General features: G+C 38.6%; 1 protein-coding gene and 1 long non-coding RNA gene across 2 annotated transcripts in view; one reads left to right on the plus strand and one right to left on the minus strand.

The window, feature by feature from the left end:
* The window catches only part of LOC121941801 (complement C3-like), a 25,961-nt gene extending 14,162 nt beyond the window's left edge, over nucleotides 1-11,799 (minus strand). Inside the window, exons 1-16 of the mRNA XM_042484677.2 lie at nucleotides 11,645-11,799; nucleotides 10,030-10,225; nucleotides 8,091-8,253; nucleotides 7,728-7,819; nucleotides 6,705-6,793; nucleotides 5,857-5,939; nucleotides 5,688-5,775; nucleotides 5,427-5,529; nucleotides 4,958-5,078; nucleotides 4,753-4,868; nucleotides 3,548-3,694; nucleotides 3,039-3,138; nucleotides 2,032-2,120; nucleotides 1,735-1,926; nucleotides 1,065-1,220; nucleotides 633-762 (exon numbers count right to left, since the gene is read on the minus strand). Coding sequence (XP_042340611.2) covers nucleotides 633-762; nucleotides 1,065-1,220; nucleotides 1,735-1,926; nucleotides 2,032-2,120; nucleotides 3,039-3,138; nucleotides 3,548-3,694; nucleotides 4,753-4,868; nucleotides 4,958-5,078; nucleotides 5,427-5,529; nucleotides 5,688-5,775; nucleotides 5,857-5,939; nucleotides 6,705-6,793; nucleotides 7,728-7,819; nucleotides 8,091-8,253; nucleotides 10,030-10,225; nucleotides 11,645-11,721 — 1,942 coding nt within the window. The 5' untranslated portion in view covers nucleotides 11,722-11,799. The remainder of the gene's footprint in view (nucleotides 1-632; nucleotides 763-1,064; nucleotides 1,221-1,734; nucleotides 1,927-2,031; nucleotides 2,121-3,038; nucleotides 3,139-3,547; nucleotides 3,695-4,752; nucleotides 4,869-4,957; nucleotides 5,079-5,426; nucleotides 5,530-5,687; nucleotides 5,776-5,856; nucleotides 5,940-6,704; nucleotides 6,794-7,727; nucleotides 7,820-8,090; nucleotides 8,254-10,029; nucleotides 10,226-11,644) is intronic.
* Nucleotides 11,800-13,264: 1,465 nt separating this feature from the next.
* On the plus strand, nucleotides 13,265-15,568 carry LOC148189949 (uncharacterized). The gene is made up of 2 exons (XR_015776225.1): nucleotides 13,265-14,050; nucleotides 15,475-15,568. It is a non-coding gene; the product is annotated as an uncharacterized LOC148189949 (long non-coding RNA).
* The last annotated feature ends 1,771 nt before the right edge of the window (nucleotides 15,569-17,339 follow it).

The following is a 17,339-nucleotide window of genomic DNA, read 5'->3' on the forward strand; positions in this document are numbered from 1 at the left end:
TAAATTAGTAGAGTAGACACAGTGATAAGTGCAGGTGATTAAGAAGACAGCTTGAGCGTGTTCCAGACGTAGACATTTGAAGCAGTACTTGTGTATGTCCTTGACTGAGATTTTGTCTAAACTCCCAAATCACCTGGCTCCATGGTAGAAAGCCATTTGGAAGCTGTATCAATTTAGCTGCTTTACTAATGGAAAAAGAAAAAATAACACGTCTGATTCTCATGGCTGTAAGCAATGTGGTGAATACAGACTTCAGTGCAGTTAGCTAGCTTGGGGTAGCCAAGATAATATGCTAGCTAGCCTCTAGAAGCAGAGATATTCCACTGTTTGGGGACAGGAGAGGAGAGAAACCTATAGTGCAGGCAGTTAGATTTGTATCCAAAGAAAAAAAAGCATGCAATTTTGTCATACATGTACAATGACAACAAATATAGTCTATTCTATTCTATAACTAGTGTCATGTGTGAATATGTGAAGGGGGCGTATCCCATGGTGAGACAACAAAATGGATATTAGAGAATCCCAAACCTCTACACCCACTTCTTCTAGTTAGTGATGTTTCACTGATGCAATTTCTAAGCCTAACGAGGGGTTCAGGGTAGGAAAAAGAAAGTAGTAGAAAGTAGTGTCACCTTGTCTGTAGGGAGTCCCAGAAGCCGTGCTGGACTCAAACAACAGCCCAGCATCATAAAATACACTCATACCATCCTTCCCTCCACCAGGTGTGCAGCCTGTGTCATACTTCTCTACAGTGTCCCACACCTGAGCAAGGTGGAAGTCATTTAAACAGACAAATACAAACAAACAATACGTAAGGTTACGCTACACAAGTTAAAAAGATGCATCTATAGATTCACATGACAGTTCTGATATGGCATGAGTCATATTTACTTATGTAATGTGTTTACAACAGTGCAAATTCATACCAAATATTTTTGAAGTCAAAAGCTAACAAACTTGAAAGTTAATATGTGCCATTTGTACATAAAACATTTTATATTAAAACCCTTTCAATTAAAAAAAAAAGAGAAACAAAGTTGAAAAAAGTGAAATAAAAAAATTACCTTTTTCTGGGTGAGACGGTGCTTGTTATTCAGGACATAGACGCCTTTGTCAACAGCCACCAGTCCCACTATGGACCCTGGGTCTCCAGTGACCTTAAGACCAAACATCTTGCGAGGCTCAAAGGATGGAACGGGTCTTGATGATTCCAGCTTAAGCTAAATGTGAAAGTAAGGTCAATGAAAGAGACATGCGGTTTTGTATTTAGCAGTTACATACATAGCCTAAATAAAAGGACACTCCAAGAGAGGAGTCCTCTGCCAAGGTCAACAGTCTTCTCAAAACCTTAAGCCTCTACTGTATATGTCCAGATATATTCCCAAAACAATAACAATTATGTCAAATGAATGCATCTTTCTCAAGCAACTACATGTGTAGGCTACTGCAGATGATTACTGATACTTGTGGATGTGGATTGTGATATGGATTCATCATATATCAATAGCTGAATGTGTTTTTTACAGCATGTGCATAGTGGCATTTGTTATAAGGTGCAGTCCTTAAGATTTATAAACTGCTGATTGCAGTTTGCTTGCTTAAACTTCCCCCAGAGAATACAAGAATTGCTTCAAAGCTCACTGTTCCGAAAAATATGCAACTAACTAACAATTTGCTTGTCTTATTTGGCCCTTAATTAGTTTAACTTTGCCACATTAGTGTTTTGTGTCTCACCGAGCCCATGCAGGAGTCCTTGACATCCACCCAAACAGAGTCTGATACCACTTCATTGGCATCTGTATGATAGTAGGCTATGACGCGGAAAGATGGCAGCATTTCTTTGGTAACAGTGACAGTCAGGGAAATCAGTACCTGACCTCTTGTCTTAAAACGGCCATTTTTCACCAGCTGACCTCTGCTCAGGATCTAGGGACACAGATTTCAGTTCTCATCACACGTGAGTATATACTACATAGGTCATAGGAAGCAACAAAAGAGTTATGTGCACACATGGTGTTAAACATTTCTCACCAGGTATGTGATGTCATGATTTTCCCGCTTGCTGAGGACGAGGTTGATTTTCAGGTTTTCGTCTACTTCCAGCTCTGCTGTATCCACACCTGTAAATATGGCATGCTGCGATTAGTGCTTGACACTGAAATTCGTGTGTGTGGTAAATACTGGCCACTGCCACAATCAACATTATTATGGCAATTATGGCAAGCCCTTTTTACTTTTATTCAGTAACGGTGATAGCTATTGTAGAAATGTAGATTAATACAGAACATACTGAACAATTGCTTTTTGAATGGTTGGAATTCCAGGTCACACAGCAATAATGTAACTTCAGATATCTAGAACTGCAATTACCACACACAACTGTAGTTTGACTATGTATTAATGTGGTTGTGGAAAAATGTATTTTTACTGGTATCAGTTATATTTACTTCATCTACATCTACAACTCCTTTTATAATTAATCAGAATTAAATTTTAGATATAAAAATAGGAATTTTCATCTGTAAACAATGACGCAGATGTTTTGAATGACATATGTACACATCCAAAATGAATTTGGTAATCTAAATGTTGACCAACAATTTTGTGAAAATTTAATGATATGTCGCCTACAAATTTGCATGGTTTGTTAAAAAATATATGTGTGTATAAAAAAAAATGAATGGCATATCTATACATCAGTTTTGACTAGTCAAAATAAAAATTAAATATGTGAAAACATATTTGTAGCATGTTGAAAGCATTTTACAGATTTCTTGAATAAACATTTGACAATATCAAAATTACATTTTATTTATTCGTTATCTGTAATTGCTTGTCCTGGTACAAGCTCGCAGGAGCTGGAGCCTAGCCCAGCTAACATTGGGTGAGAGGGCCATCATGTCTAAAACCACATTTACAAATGCCATTTCGACCAATAAAACTTAAATTGTTACTAGTCAGCTCTATTGATTAAAAGATAAAAGGGCTTGCCATGCCATCGTCAACCTTATACCATCAGATTTCAGGACTGTCCCTACTTATGTGGATGTAGCTGTTGCTATTGGTGATATATGGGAGGGCTTCCATGGTGGCTGATGCTTGTCTTTCATTTAAAATATGAGGATCATTGGTCCTTGCCTAAAATCAAAGACAGACACTGGTGAGCATGCATTAACAGTTTGATAAATAATAAGTGAAAAGTCTCAAGCTCACTATAGTGTTTCATTTCAGTGCGATAAAATAACCATCCAGCAGACACAGAACAACATAAACATTCATTTAGAGTCATGTTTTTGGCCACCTGACTAATTTAAGTCTAATAATCACTCTTATTTTTCACTTTTCTAATAATCACTTTCATGTTTTTTTATTTACCAACTCCTGAGAAAGACAGGATCTTTATCTTGAAGATGCATGACTACAATATGTTCACCATTCACATATATTACAGTCTTAGTGAATAACAAAAAAGTTGATTCATGTAGATTTGCACAACCATTTACCAAACTGACTGTAATGTAAAAACAATAATAATAAAAAGACTTACAGAAATTTTCAATTTTGAGTTTCCTGCTTCTGTATTGATGGTAAGCCGTGCCATGCCATTGGGTGCAGTCAAGCCCTGCACCTGGCCTGGATCGACCACCACTGCTACACCTTGTGCCGGAGTGCCATCAGGATTCACAACCTCAACCTGTCATAAGAGACACGAAAAACAGAACAATCAGAAATAAAACCCCATCTGCCCTCTTCATAAAACATAACATTTAGGTTAAGATCATGTTGTTAAAGTTTCTCTGCAAACTGGACAAGCTGTATGTGAGTATCATGACTAACAATATATATAATGATCCAAATGGTTGATGGGTGAATTCCTCCTTTTCTCTGCAATCTCACAATTCCTGATTGTAAAAATCTGCCTTTGCATCTTAAAGAAAGTCCATAATAGATTAAAACATTGCTCTAAATAATTAAAGTAACTGAGAGCATCGAATGTCATGTCACTTAGATTTTTGAGGCTATCCTGCCATTTGGGTTTTCAAAGTGTAACTGTATTTTAAGGCCCAGACACACCAAACCGACATCAGAAAACCAGTGGTGATGAAAACCCCCTTCTGTGTCGCCTCACGTCACCATGTCTTGGCCAAAAGTTGCACATTAACATACCAAACTGACAGCCAACCAGCAAAGAAACTTTCTGCATCTGAATGAAAGGAATAGCCCTCCATTAAAGCAGACAGTGGTTGTCTGTATTCATCATTCAGAAAGGGCAACCAGAAGAATTTCTTGGCTCTAGTTAGCCACTTAGCACATTAACAAGACAATGCAATGTTGGAGGAACAAAGCATATTTACTGCGCAGCAGTGAACAACAGTACAAACCAACAGGAAGCATTTATATAAAAGAGCTCAATGGCTAAAAATAAATCGTATCTTTTGTAACAAGTTTGTTTTGAAGTCACTCCCTCTTGACCTTAGCCCTTCGTTTACATTTTTACTTCAGTCGCTCTTCTTTAGCAATGAGCTGAGCGGCCAAGTGATTTAATTCACAGCCACTGCCGCAGATTCAACATGCTGAGTCAGCAGAAAAATAGGCAATGAGGGTCAGTGAGCGCCAACAGTTCACGACACAATACAACAACAACTGCCACAGATGCTCTCCAATGCCCCAACTTCGACTGACCTGGCTTAGTTGGTTATTCAGAGCCTTTCAGAGCCAAACTTTTGTTTTCAATTTATTGAAATACTTTACCACAGCATCAAAGGACATTCCTGGTTTGAAATATTTGGGTGTTTTCTTGAAGTGGATGGTGTAAGGTGACGTGACAATCTGGATACCTCTCAACTCTGCCTCCACCATTTCACCACCTGTGAGTTGACACAGAAACATCTAACATCCGTTCACCGAACAATAATTTAAATACTGAATAAGTACAAAAACACAGACTCTCTCTTACCGCTCTCTGTCAGCACACTGACAGCTGCAAATATTGAACTCCCAACCAGCTGGAGGATATTTGGAAAGGTCTTTGTGATATGCTCTCTCTTCAGTTTGACCATTCCTACACCTTCCTTGATCTAATGTGAGACAATAAAGAAATGCATCTTGAAATACGTACACGGTGACACAGTCAAACCACTGCAGGTATATCACGAAAGTTGTAAATTTCAAGGTCAGTCTTGCTTTATTCTGAACATCTTTAATTATATCTGTGCGCAAGACACTAAAGATTTAACTGAAATAACTGCAGCTTTCAGAATTAACAGGAAATGGACATTTTTTCATGTTTTACAGTCTTGCAGATTTTGTAGCACTGGTAAAAGCTAGCTTCATAACACATACTTCATAAGGCAGAGTGACCAAACAACGGACCAACAGACCAATGGACTGACTGCCAGAAACACAGCAAAAGAAACTGCACTCACCTGCACTCTCTGAAGAGAACTTGGAAAGCTTTTCTTGTCACTGTCTTGGTAAACTCCAAACACCACGAAGGCTGTCCCATCCACCTCTTTACCAAAAAGATATCTAAATCCACAATAAAGAGGACATGTTTAAGAACACAATGATGTAAATAAGACAAATGGGTGATCAGAATGTCAACAACACAACACATGACGAAGGGTCTCAACACAACCTTTATTATCTTCTACAATCAAACCACAAAAAAAAAAAACTTCACATACGTTGCTTTGATGTTGATGGTGAGCTCTTGGCTGTCCACGTAGAAGAAGGAGCTTACGGGTGTCAGTTTAACCTCAAAACTGGGAAGCACTGAAAAATTCATATTGTTAATTCAATCAAAAGAATGCTGAAGGTTTATTTGAATCACAGTGCAGGTTATGAGGGACTCACCATATTCTTTGACCTCGAAGTCTGCAGAATAGCTCTGTTGTGGGTTGCTGGAGAACTTTGCCACCACTTTCCACAGACCAGGACTAAAAACACACACAGACATGGACGCAGACACACATGGACGGACACACACACACACATTACCGGAATTACACTTCAGACTGTATTATTTATATATTACATAAGCTGAGATAGTACAATAATAAGCTACTGCAAAGCACTTGATGTTTATACTGCCCTACAGTGGATCTACAGAAAAACTGAAGTTGAGGATAAAAAACAAACAGGTTTAAACTTTTCAGTTTGGACAGCAATATATACTGTAGAGTGGTTGAACCACCTTTAAGGTTTTCTAGGGCTGATTATTTTTGATTATTTGGATGATTTATCTCTGTTAAGTTATGGGTCGTGGCAGTTTGCCCATCCAGTCTACAAATAGATTTGTATGCAATCACGCCATGAAAAGGGAAAGTGGAGAGAGGAGGCAGACAACGTGCGTAACCCTCAGTCAAGACTTTCTCATCCCTGTTTATCAGTGAGTGAGTTGGAACATCACCATGGTTTTTAGTTTATCTTTGCCTCAGTACACCCAAAACTTCAAAAAAAAAAAGAAAGAAAGAAAAAGAAGCCAATATATAAAGGACAGTGTGGACCCTTCATGTTGTATGAATCTCTACCATGATGTAAATCATTTTTGTTCAAATACTAAGCTGGCAATGTGGAAATTAATTATAGAAAAGACAAAAAAACAAAGATTTAAGGCAGTAATGTTTTGAATCAAATTTACCCATTTTCCAAATGTAATATCATTAATATCAAATGTAATCCATTAAAATTAAAATACTCACCTGACAATTTCAGAGAGTTGGTAATGTCCAGAGTGGATCCCTGATTTCAGAGAGACTGGATCAATTGGTAAAATGATGCTTTCAGGAGTCTAAAAATAAACAATAATGAGCAAGCATTAACAGAGAGCTGACACAAATTTACTAAATCTGTGCTTTACTTACACCCTCTAATAATGTTTTCATTTGAATTTGTTTGTCTGTCAGAAGGATTATGAAAAAACTACTGGTCCAGTTTTCATTAAACTTGGTGGGAGGGTGTAGCATGGACTAAGAAAGAGCCCATTGAACTCTGGAGCAGATTGAATCACAGGTAGGATACTGAAGTTATTCTTCACTTTTGTTAAAAAGTAGGTAGGCCATTTGGCCTTGACTAACTGCCATACATCCTACAATCCAGTTTAACAGTGATAAAATGGCCAAATGTAGAAATAGGGTGTATCATAACCATGTGGTAACCTCAGACGCTGAAGAATTAAGCAAATGTGTAAATGCAAAGTTGCTCAATCTTCGTACGGAGAGAAGTTGGCATTTTGCACTCCTCTGGCATAATTCTAGTATTTTGAGAGATATGTACAGCGATACAGTATATAATGGTTGTACTTGCAGATTTTCTTCGTCATTGAAGAGTGTACTATTGGCTTTGGCAGAGATCATTCTCTCTTCTAGTTTATGTACGTCTTCATTGCTTGAGCCTGGTAAACGTCTAGATTTTTCAGATATTTCTAAAATTTCTCTTTCTTCCACTGAAGGTGGTTCAAGGTGCAACTAAACCACTAAAGGGAGACATGCATATATTTCTATAGTAAGGTGCAGGAAAAGGGGTCAATAGTGATAGACATGAAACCTAACAAAGCCACAGGGTTCGGCAGATTTTTTGTTTGTTTTTTTACTTCTTTGGAGGGAAATTATCTACTGTTAAGCAGTGGTATCACCTTATCGAGAGGCTTCATTCTCTAAATGACAACAAACTACATAATTGTAATTATAATCAATTCTGTTCTCACAAAAGAAAAGATACTATACCACAATGTCGATGGCAATAATATCACTTTGGGTTGTGCCATTCCTCTCTACAGGCTCCATACTGGGCGTCACTCCAAACATCCTGTAATAAACTGACAGGGAGGAGAAGAGGTTCATTTTGCTGCTGAACATCAAAGGAAGGTGTATCCATTTTAAGTAATGCCTCTGTTTTACTTTATCATGCAACATGTGTCTAAAGAGAGGATAATTGTACTATAATTGAATGTATAATCATTAAAGAAATATCACTTGTCAAAATGATAGAAATAAATGGCTTGATATATTTTTACAGTGATATCTTGCATAGAGAAATTCTCACAGATTTAGGTGTGTTCCTCAGCACTAATGTTGAACTGAACTCACCTATGCTGTTGGGGGTGTAGAGGGTCTTGTCAGTCTGGATGAAAATGTACCCAGACTGAAAGGACACCAAGACAACTTTCTCCAGCGTTCGGTCGGGGAACTGAGCTTGCAGGTACACATACTGCTTTATGTTGGGATCTTTACTGAAGACTCCGGCAGGGATCTGAAACCAGCACGAGGAGACAAAAACAGTGCATGAGGTGTACATCATTTGCATTTCTGGACTGTAGATCTTTTGTTTATGTTTATGATAAATGTAATGGCCACAGCCACACATGGTTGTCCCAACTGACACCCTTCAAAATCATTAGTTTGTTATCTAAACAGGTGATTTTGATTAACAGTCAACCACGTCTATGCTATTAACATCACAGTTGATTTGATATAGAATCTGTTTATTTGCTTTTAACCTTACATTGTGTGATAATGTGAACACATTTTAGCACTGTAGGGTCACACAGACAAACAGTTTGAGAACATGTATTTGTTTCTTTTTCTTTGAGTTACAATGGTTGTTTGACAAGGTCCCTTCCTGGTGGAGCAAAAGGCATGGCTGAGGGCTGAGCACTCTTTAATCCTGGAGTGCTGGTGTGCATCTTACTAACCCCTTGTGAAATATGGCATTTTCTGCAGGCATTTCTATCCCAGCTTTGTGAACTATTGGCAAGTTGGTTTGTGTACAACGTATCCATGACAATGCACAGAGCCAACCGTAAATAGACAAAAGGCTGTGTGTGTGAATAAATGCTTAATTCAGCAAATGGCCTAATTTGGAATATTCAAATAGAATAAACTGGGTGGGGGGTTAGAAATAACAGGAGAATATTAGTGTGCATTTAACTGTAGGCACTTTGACAGGTCAATGCAGGAAATCATCCACTGTTCCACCAACAAAGAAAAAAAATGAACAAGGGATTTCCAAGCAGAGATGGAGAAAATGGTGTCGGAGCAGGAATTGGAAGTGAGGAAAATAAAAAAAGAAAAGAGTAACTCAAGTGAGTCAAGTCAGTCAAGCAGGAAGGGTGACAGAGTATATCTTGTTGGAATGATGGCTGCAACACAAAAAAACACATTTCAAGGATCTGTGGTTGGTAAATTTGTAGATTAGAGGATTACAGTTAGTGTAATGGGTGTGTTTAGAGACTATTACTGTGTGAACTGCTTGTCTGTGAGATCAGAGGTGAAAGGGAAGGGAGTGGTGACTGGAGTGCCATTGTAAATGTTTTGGGATATGCAGGTATATGGGACACACAAAGACTGACAAGATTTCAACAAGGAGAGAAGGAGGACAGTTATTTTGCGTGTTGTGTGTTTGATATTTTAAAGATAACTACCCAAATTGGGGTTCCATGAATATGTGTGTTACAGAGCGAGGCCTTATGAGAAAGCCCCTTGTCCATGTTTCAGCTGTCAGGAAGGAAAATTGTGTGGAAGAAGCCAAGGAGAAAGCAAAGTGTCTAAAATGTGAGTGAAGTCATCATGCTGGGTCAGTACAATGTCTGAAGAGGAAGAAAGAAGTGAAAATGAAAAAAAAATCTGAAAAGAAAAGGGATTACCATATGTGGAAGCTACAAAGAGGACGAAAAACGAAAACAAAAAAAAAAGGATGAAGTGAGAAATGAAGTGGAGCAGATCAGGATATCTGTACTTTTTCACTGGCATGGATGTAAATTGTGCCGCTGAAATATAGAGGAATTCAGAGAGGATTAAGATAGTGCTGGATGCAGCCAGATGATTCCTGAAGATCATGGACACATCTGGAAAGGATATCGATAATACACTGAGGGAGGGATTCGCACCAGTTCATACGATCAGGTCTATAGAGCAGAGAGTGATGTGAATTAGATCACATTACCAGCGTCCTCATCGCCTCACTGCTTGGTCTCAAACGACAGAGAATGAAATGAAGTATCAGTAACAGCATTTCATTTAGACCTACCGTGATTTGTCCCAGCGCCTGGAATTTATTAGTACTGGTAAGTGTTACAGATGTGGATGCCAGCCTTGTAGCTTTAGTTGGGTGGTTCCACACTATGATTTCAACCCTGATGTCTGCTCCAGTGTAGTCTTGGCACTCCACAAAGATTTTTTCTGATGTTCCTACTCGCAACAAGTTGGGGGCAGTCATCACCTGCCTGCAGAGCAGCAGCGAGAGAAAAGATATTAATGTAAATATTTCGAAGTCACTGTGCCAAATTCCACATGCTGTTTAGGATGTACTGACAAATACGTTCTTGTTTTATGCATTTAGGTAATATATAACACGCACAATAAATGAGGGTTGTCACTGCTATACACACGATTAACAGATTGATTGTTTCTGTGTGTTTGTGTAGCCGTGTCCTCCCTCCAGGCTGGAGCGGAGGACATTCGGCTCAGACTTTAGCTGTTTTGCGATATCTACAAAGGTGCTTGACATCCTCCTGGATACATCTTTTTCATAAGCTATACGTTCATATTATATGTATAGTTCTGACACATTGGTTGTCTATGTTGTAACTTTTTTATGTTGATCTATTTTGTACATTTAGCAGTTACTCTAAGAGGGATCCCTCCTCATTTGCTCTTCCTGCTCCCCATTGAAGGAGTTACTTATCTACTGTGATGGTCCAAGGACAGAGGGTGGTGTGTGCTGTACAGATTGTAAAGTGCTTATGGGAAATAGTCATTTGTTATATTGGGCTATAAAAGTAAATTTGGTTTGACTGTTTGTCAACAGTTTGTAGGAGTGGATGTCCTAAAGTCATTCTCAACCTTTAATGTGTGCAACCTTTTAAAATAAAGACAAAAGTGCTTCTGACCTCTCATCACAGGTACAGGCCTCACTAAAAGCATGAGTGTGAGTTGTCTTTTTAAATTTAATTTCACTCTGATGGCTTTTATGTGCCTGAAGAAGGAGACATTTACAGAAGTTTACAAGAAACAAATATTCTGAACTGTAAGCACCATCAAGCCACGGGTTAAAAAACTCTGCCTTACAGCCTGCCTGTTTAATGTTTTATTTTTCTTAATTGCCAAAAACAAACAGAAAACATTTGCTTGGATGAGGATCATGATCTCCAGCATGGACTTCACACTCTACGTGGCTCTAGACTCCCGCTCTGTCCGGCGTAATGCATCGTTGTGCAAACTGATTAAAATTCTGCAAACTTACTGGCGTCATACAAAAGACCACACTACAAAACTTTTAAAGCACAACTGCAAGCTAGACTGTAGCCTCTCATGTAAAACACAAGTTAAAGTAATACGTGTATCCATTTACATTTGAAATTGGATGTAAATTCAAAGGGATGAGTGCATGAGGGTTCTGGGTTTGAACCTGCTGGCTGGCTTTGGCCCCTCTATGTAGAGTTTGCTTGTTCTCCATGTGTTTAGGAGATAGACAGTAACAGAAAATGGATGGATAGAGTCAAGGGCCCCTGGATATTGTTGTTGCTCACAGACTGAATATCAGGAAGCTGAACAAGCTAAATATACTGGATTTTTTTTAGCAGTTTTCTGTGAATTGAGTCAAGCACAGGGGAATTGTGTGAATGTAAAGTAGGTCTACTTACATTGGAGCTCCATCAGCCAGAGAAGTCAGAGAGACAAAGGCCAGAGAGGCCACCAGCCACAGCAGAGTCCCACTCATATCTGACTCTGCTGTCGATATGCACAGTCGCTTTGCAGCACCCTCCTTTTATCCGCTCTCTCCACCCTCTTCCTGCACCTCCACTTCACCTCGCTCCTGTGGCACCTGACGTCCATGTCAGAGGATTTGGCATGGACGTCCAGAGCTCTCTACACAGTGAATGCAATCAAAACTTAGCAAATCAAATGAATTAGATTTTTAACTGATGCGCATAAGTTTTTATGCTAATCCATCCACTGTCATTGTCAAAACCACTTATTCTGTTGAGATTCAAGGGGGGGCTGGAGCTGTCCCAACTGGGCGAGAGGCGGGGTGCACCCTGAACAGGTCACCAGGGATGACACACAGTAACAGACAACCATTCACAATCACACAGGCCAACTTAGAGTCACCAGTTAACCTAACCATTATGTTTTTGGACTGTGGGAGGAAACCTGAGTACCCAGAGAAAACCCCCGCTGACACGGTGATAACATGTAAACTCCGCACAGGAGGACCTCAGCCGGGTGACGTGTTACAACCTAGAACCTTCTTGCCGAGAGGTGACAACAGCCATGTTAATCCAACAGATCTCTTTTGTCCTTACATATGTACACATATGTAAACATAAATAGATTAACACATGATTTCCCAGCAGCAGTTTGTTATCTCCACTCTGAGGGAAAGGATAAACAGTAGAAAATCAATGAGGGCTTAGCACACAGTAGAATGAACAAATCATCTCAAAATAAAAGGGAAAGAAACAGCTACTCTGCATTTATGATGCTTTCATAAATTACAACAGGTTTTTTTTTTTCTCTTTCTCGGTTAAAAAATTTCAGTCCCTTGTAATTCTTATGAGTCTGCTGAATAAGTAAACTTTATATAATAAAAGATATTATACATGAACACACATCTAGTAGATGTTCAGCAATTTCTGGGATAAGTGAGTATGTGTCTCAGATGGCATAAAGGGGATACTACCACATCATCAGAGTAACAACTTCATGCACAGCAGACTATTGGGCTGTCAAGAGTCAACGTAAAAATCAAACCTACACACTCGAGAGGACCTTCTAAAAAAATGAAGCCCCTCTATGCAGCTCTTGGCTACAAAAAAATGACATTTTGTCTTTACGTTTTGCTTCCTTCTGGATTTTCTTTTTTAACTTCAAATAAGCCCCAATCTCACACAGAACAGCCACATTGTGTCTTTGTTCTGCAAGTCAGGAGTCCTGCTATTTGGACAAGACCAAAGTTTGTTTGATTAGTAATAATGAAAGTAGGCCATACCAGTGTCCCAGACTAGACAAACAACTTGCTCAAGGCTTTTTCTCTCTAATTATTAAACCTTCATGATATCAGAGTAATTGATTATTTGGCAAGCATGATCAAACCAAATGCCCTCTGCACTTAGCTATGTGGTTTGCATTTAAAAGGTCTAAGTTATATATATATATATATATATATATATATATATATATATATATATATATATATATATATATATATATATATATATATATAACCTTTATAATATTTTACTTAAGAAAGTTTGTAATGATCATATATTAATCTCACAGTACATACAGGTAATCAGGTTTCCAGTGAGGTAACCATCACAAACTGTGTATATAATGCTCAAAAAAGAAAGGGATAAGACCAAACATGAAAAGGTACAACCATAAGAAAAGGTGGCTCAAATAAACAATACTGAACGTTGGACATTTTTTAAATGTAAACTGGTGTAAATACACGACAAAAAAATGTATTTTATATCACATATTGCCTGCCAAAGACAGTTCAAGACATGCTTAGTGGAAATGGAGGTAGCGCTAAATACTTCAGACTGTTCTGAAGTTGTAAGTATTTAAATCTTCAAAAATGACATAGTATTTTTTTTCTGGAGTATTTTCGGTTTAAATACCATACACATATTCTGTGTTCTTGATTAATTTTAAAGAGAAGTAGAGAGAGAAGTAGATTATAACCTTGTTTAAATAACAAAGTGCAGGGAAGCCTAAGACTTTCGTACAGTAGGTATATTTAAAAGGGTCAATAAAAGGTTGAAACTTGAATTATTTGATGACAAAACAGAAACGAAAGAGAGAGAGAGAGAGAGAAACTGAGATAAGGAGCTGTTTCTGATTGGCGCAGGTAGGACACGTGACCAGGCTCATTAGCATATGCACAGGCAGGTGAGCGTGCGAGAAAGTAGTCTCAGGTATGTCGCGGACACACCGACCCTTGACTGGAGTTTTGTCGTTTTGCCACAGCACCTTGCTTTGAACCAAGAGACGCCACAGATAACGCCGTCGCTCGTCTCACCTGAACGCTCAAAAACCGACAGGTAACTCCCGAATAATTTACCAAATATTCCCTCAAAAGAAGACGACACTCGAACGAGCTACAACCGAAACCGTTTCCGAGCGTCTCTGTGAGTCAGAGAGACTGCAGAAGCTCCTGCATTTCTTTACCTCTCAGCGGTTTCACCTGTCAGTTCACAGCAGCAGCAGCAGCAGCAGCAGGCTCACCTGAGCTGAGACGGCACCGGATCAACAGGTGCAGCAGGACCTGCCGCATTCCGCCGCGCGCAGACATGCATCCGCCTGTAGCAATATAAAACTTTAGTGGGTGTGTCGGTGTGATACATTTATCAAGGATTAGATAGGGAATTGGCTGAGGACTCCAAAAACATTTCCTTAAAAAATAAACTCTGTAAGGTGAAGGGAAAATTACGGTGAGTTTAGTTTTTTTTTCTCTTTCTTCTACTGCATCATTATATCCACGAGTTTTCTTACTTACTTTTCTCCCAGCAACAATTATGTTCATTTTTTTTATTAATCGACTAATTATGTTCTCATTGCAATTCTTTTCTAGTTCTGTCGATAATATATCAGAAAATAACAAAAAATCCCAAAAATTATGACGATTTGATTATTTTCAGCAGTCAAAAGGAAAAAAAAATTGCTCCCTTACATCTGAAATATGAATTGCATCTCTGTAGCACCATAATGGTGTAGTTTGTTGTGGCAAATTTCAACCTTTATCAAAAACTGCTGCTCCTGCAATTTGGACATTGCATTTGGCAATATTGCGATTTCGATAACATTTTAATTGTGCAGCCCGGTTTTTTTATGCATTGGTGGCTCTGCTCACACAGTGTTGTATAAATCAACAGTTTTTCTGCTAAACCTTCACTCATGTTGGGCAGATTTTTATTCTATGTTGTTTCTTAGGGAAATAATACACTTGCTCAGCAGAAATTTCAACAACCCTGAACAATGTAAAACAATCCAATAGAGTAAAATAATAAACAATAAACAATTTTCCTAAGTGCTGCAGTTCTTGTCTTTACAGAGATGTGGTTTTAACATAATTGCTCCTCCTAAACATCTTCGCTGTCTTCCAGAGCTGATAAGATCTTTCTTATGATCTGTCTCGTGGTATATGTTTCTTTGACAGTTAGGGTACTTGCACGTTACTCAAGTCATCTGGCTGTGGGGTTTTTAGTCTTTCTGTTTCTATGAGCTTTAACTGAATACACCAGACCAGACACTGCGCACCTGCGATGATGATCTATTCCCTCTATTCGTATTCACATACATGTTTAACTGATGTTTTTTAACAGCTTGCGTTATAAGATGTGATATGACATAGACCTCTCTTAGTTAAAGCTGACTAACCTAAATGATCTATTTTTCCTCTGGTACAGAATCTCTCTGACAACGATGATTTGATCAACCCCCTAATTTGTATTTTTCTCTTTCTCAGACGCTCTGCTGTTGCTTCTACCCAACTGATGCTCTGCTAGTCCCAATGTAAGACTACAGGCATCACAGCCCTGATCGACACTTCCCCAGAGAGGTGAATCCAAACTGAACATTGTCACATGATCTCAACCCTGTGTCATTTATTAGTGAGACTCCTGTAACTCTTATGGGTCTATAATTTCTTAGGAAGTTTCCTTGAATGAACTGTGTATTCTGGTACCAATTATAGGGAAAATATTAATAACCATAAAAGACAAGCTCACAAATACATTCATAAATGAATTCATATGATAAGGAGCATTGCTCTCCATAAACTGAATTGTATACTTACCTATAGAGAAAGAACTTTTTTTCATACTTAGTTGACTTCCTGTGCACTGATTCAAAGACTACAGTTTATGCTTTATTGTAAAGTACATCCATTTAAAACATTCTCTCCATTTTCCTTCTGCGTTTCGTCGCTAATTTGGGTGTCCGCATATATTATTGCAGTTTTTATGACAAAGGAAAAAGGAAAAAAATATTTTGCCAGATGTGATTGCGACATGAGTAGCGTTTTTAGCGATAATGGTGATGAAATGCTTAATTTTTGATTTTAGAAATGTGTAAATGATGATGAGTTTTGCTAGAATCTGTACCAAACAGGCATGTTCCCTTATGCCTTGAGCGGGATTTGTAGGCATCTCTGTTGCACCACAAAGCTTTGTTCATAACAATACATTGTAAAACATTTTCTTTTTTATCAAAAAAATTGCAGCTTCCGCAATTTCAATATTGCATTTGGCCATATTGTGATTTTGATAATGTGTCAATTAATTCCGCAGCCTGAGAAAGTTTATCTACTTCAAATAAACCTGCAAAGGAGCACTGGTACATTTTTTTTATAAGGCCACAATACATGAACTGCTGTGACCTTCAGTCATGCAGATAATTTGTGTTATGGTTTTATCTTTGGTGACAGTGCCTTTTAAGTGTTTTTCTTCCCTTATCTTGGTGTCAGCGACAGACACTTTGGCTATTGCATACCTCAACATTACATATACTTAGTTTAAGAAACTGCAAATAATCAATCAGTAGTGTTATCTGGAGTTATTCATTTACTGACCCCTCTGCCCGACCTGTGTGTGATCCCCTCCTCAGCTGTCTGTCACCATGGCGATGCAGGTGTTGATCCCACCTACAGTGTCAGTGTTTGTGTCCACCGTGCTGTCTGTGCTAAGCTTGGCGCTGCTGCTGCTGCTGTGTGTCATCAGGAAGAAAAGGAGGATGGAGGGAACATACAGGCCCAGTGCAGAGGAGAAGAAACAGACGGGATCGGCGGGGGGGTCTGAAAAACCTGGCCTGCCTCTACCGCTGCCAAAACAAGAGCGCCTCATATGATGAACGTATATAAATGGACTCACCCCTCGTTACTGTTTTCTGATGTTGCTTTGCTGCTGTCCTCTGGGATGTCTACACTCTGCACCCCAACATCTTCAGACACACCGAACACTGTTTGTGCTGCACCTTTTCCTTCTTGGTGACAACGAAAACACTGATCAGACTGTCAGTTCAATCACCTGCTTCACTGCACAAAAAAGAGGAAATAAGCGTCATTTAAATTTCTGTCGAAATCCTTTATTAAATAACTCACTCCCTTTATTCTGCCACATAAAGAACATGAGTTTAAGTATATTTTGTACTTGTACAGAGGTTAGAATATTTTAACTATATTGTGTGTTCTGTATTTATATATAAAGCCTATTGTGTTTTACACTATTTCTGGTTATGAAGGATATTGATGAAAAAGACGACTGTGATGCACTTTTACGTCAGGCTCAGAGAAGCTTGGTTTCTAAAAAAAAAATCATCGAAAGAATCAGTATG

Source organism: Plectropomus leopardus, chromosome 3 (assembly GCF_026936395.1).
Source record: "Plectropomus leopardus strain MGB_pleo_1.0 chromosome 3, ASM2693639v1, whole genome shotgun sequence".
In the NCBI taxonomy this organism is placed as follows: Eukaryota; Metazoa; Chordata; class Actinopteri; order Perciformes; family Serranidae; genus Plectropomus; species Plectropomus leopardus.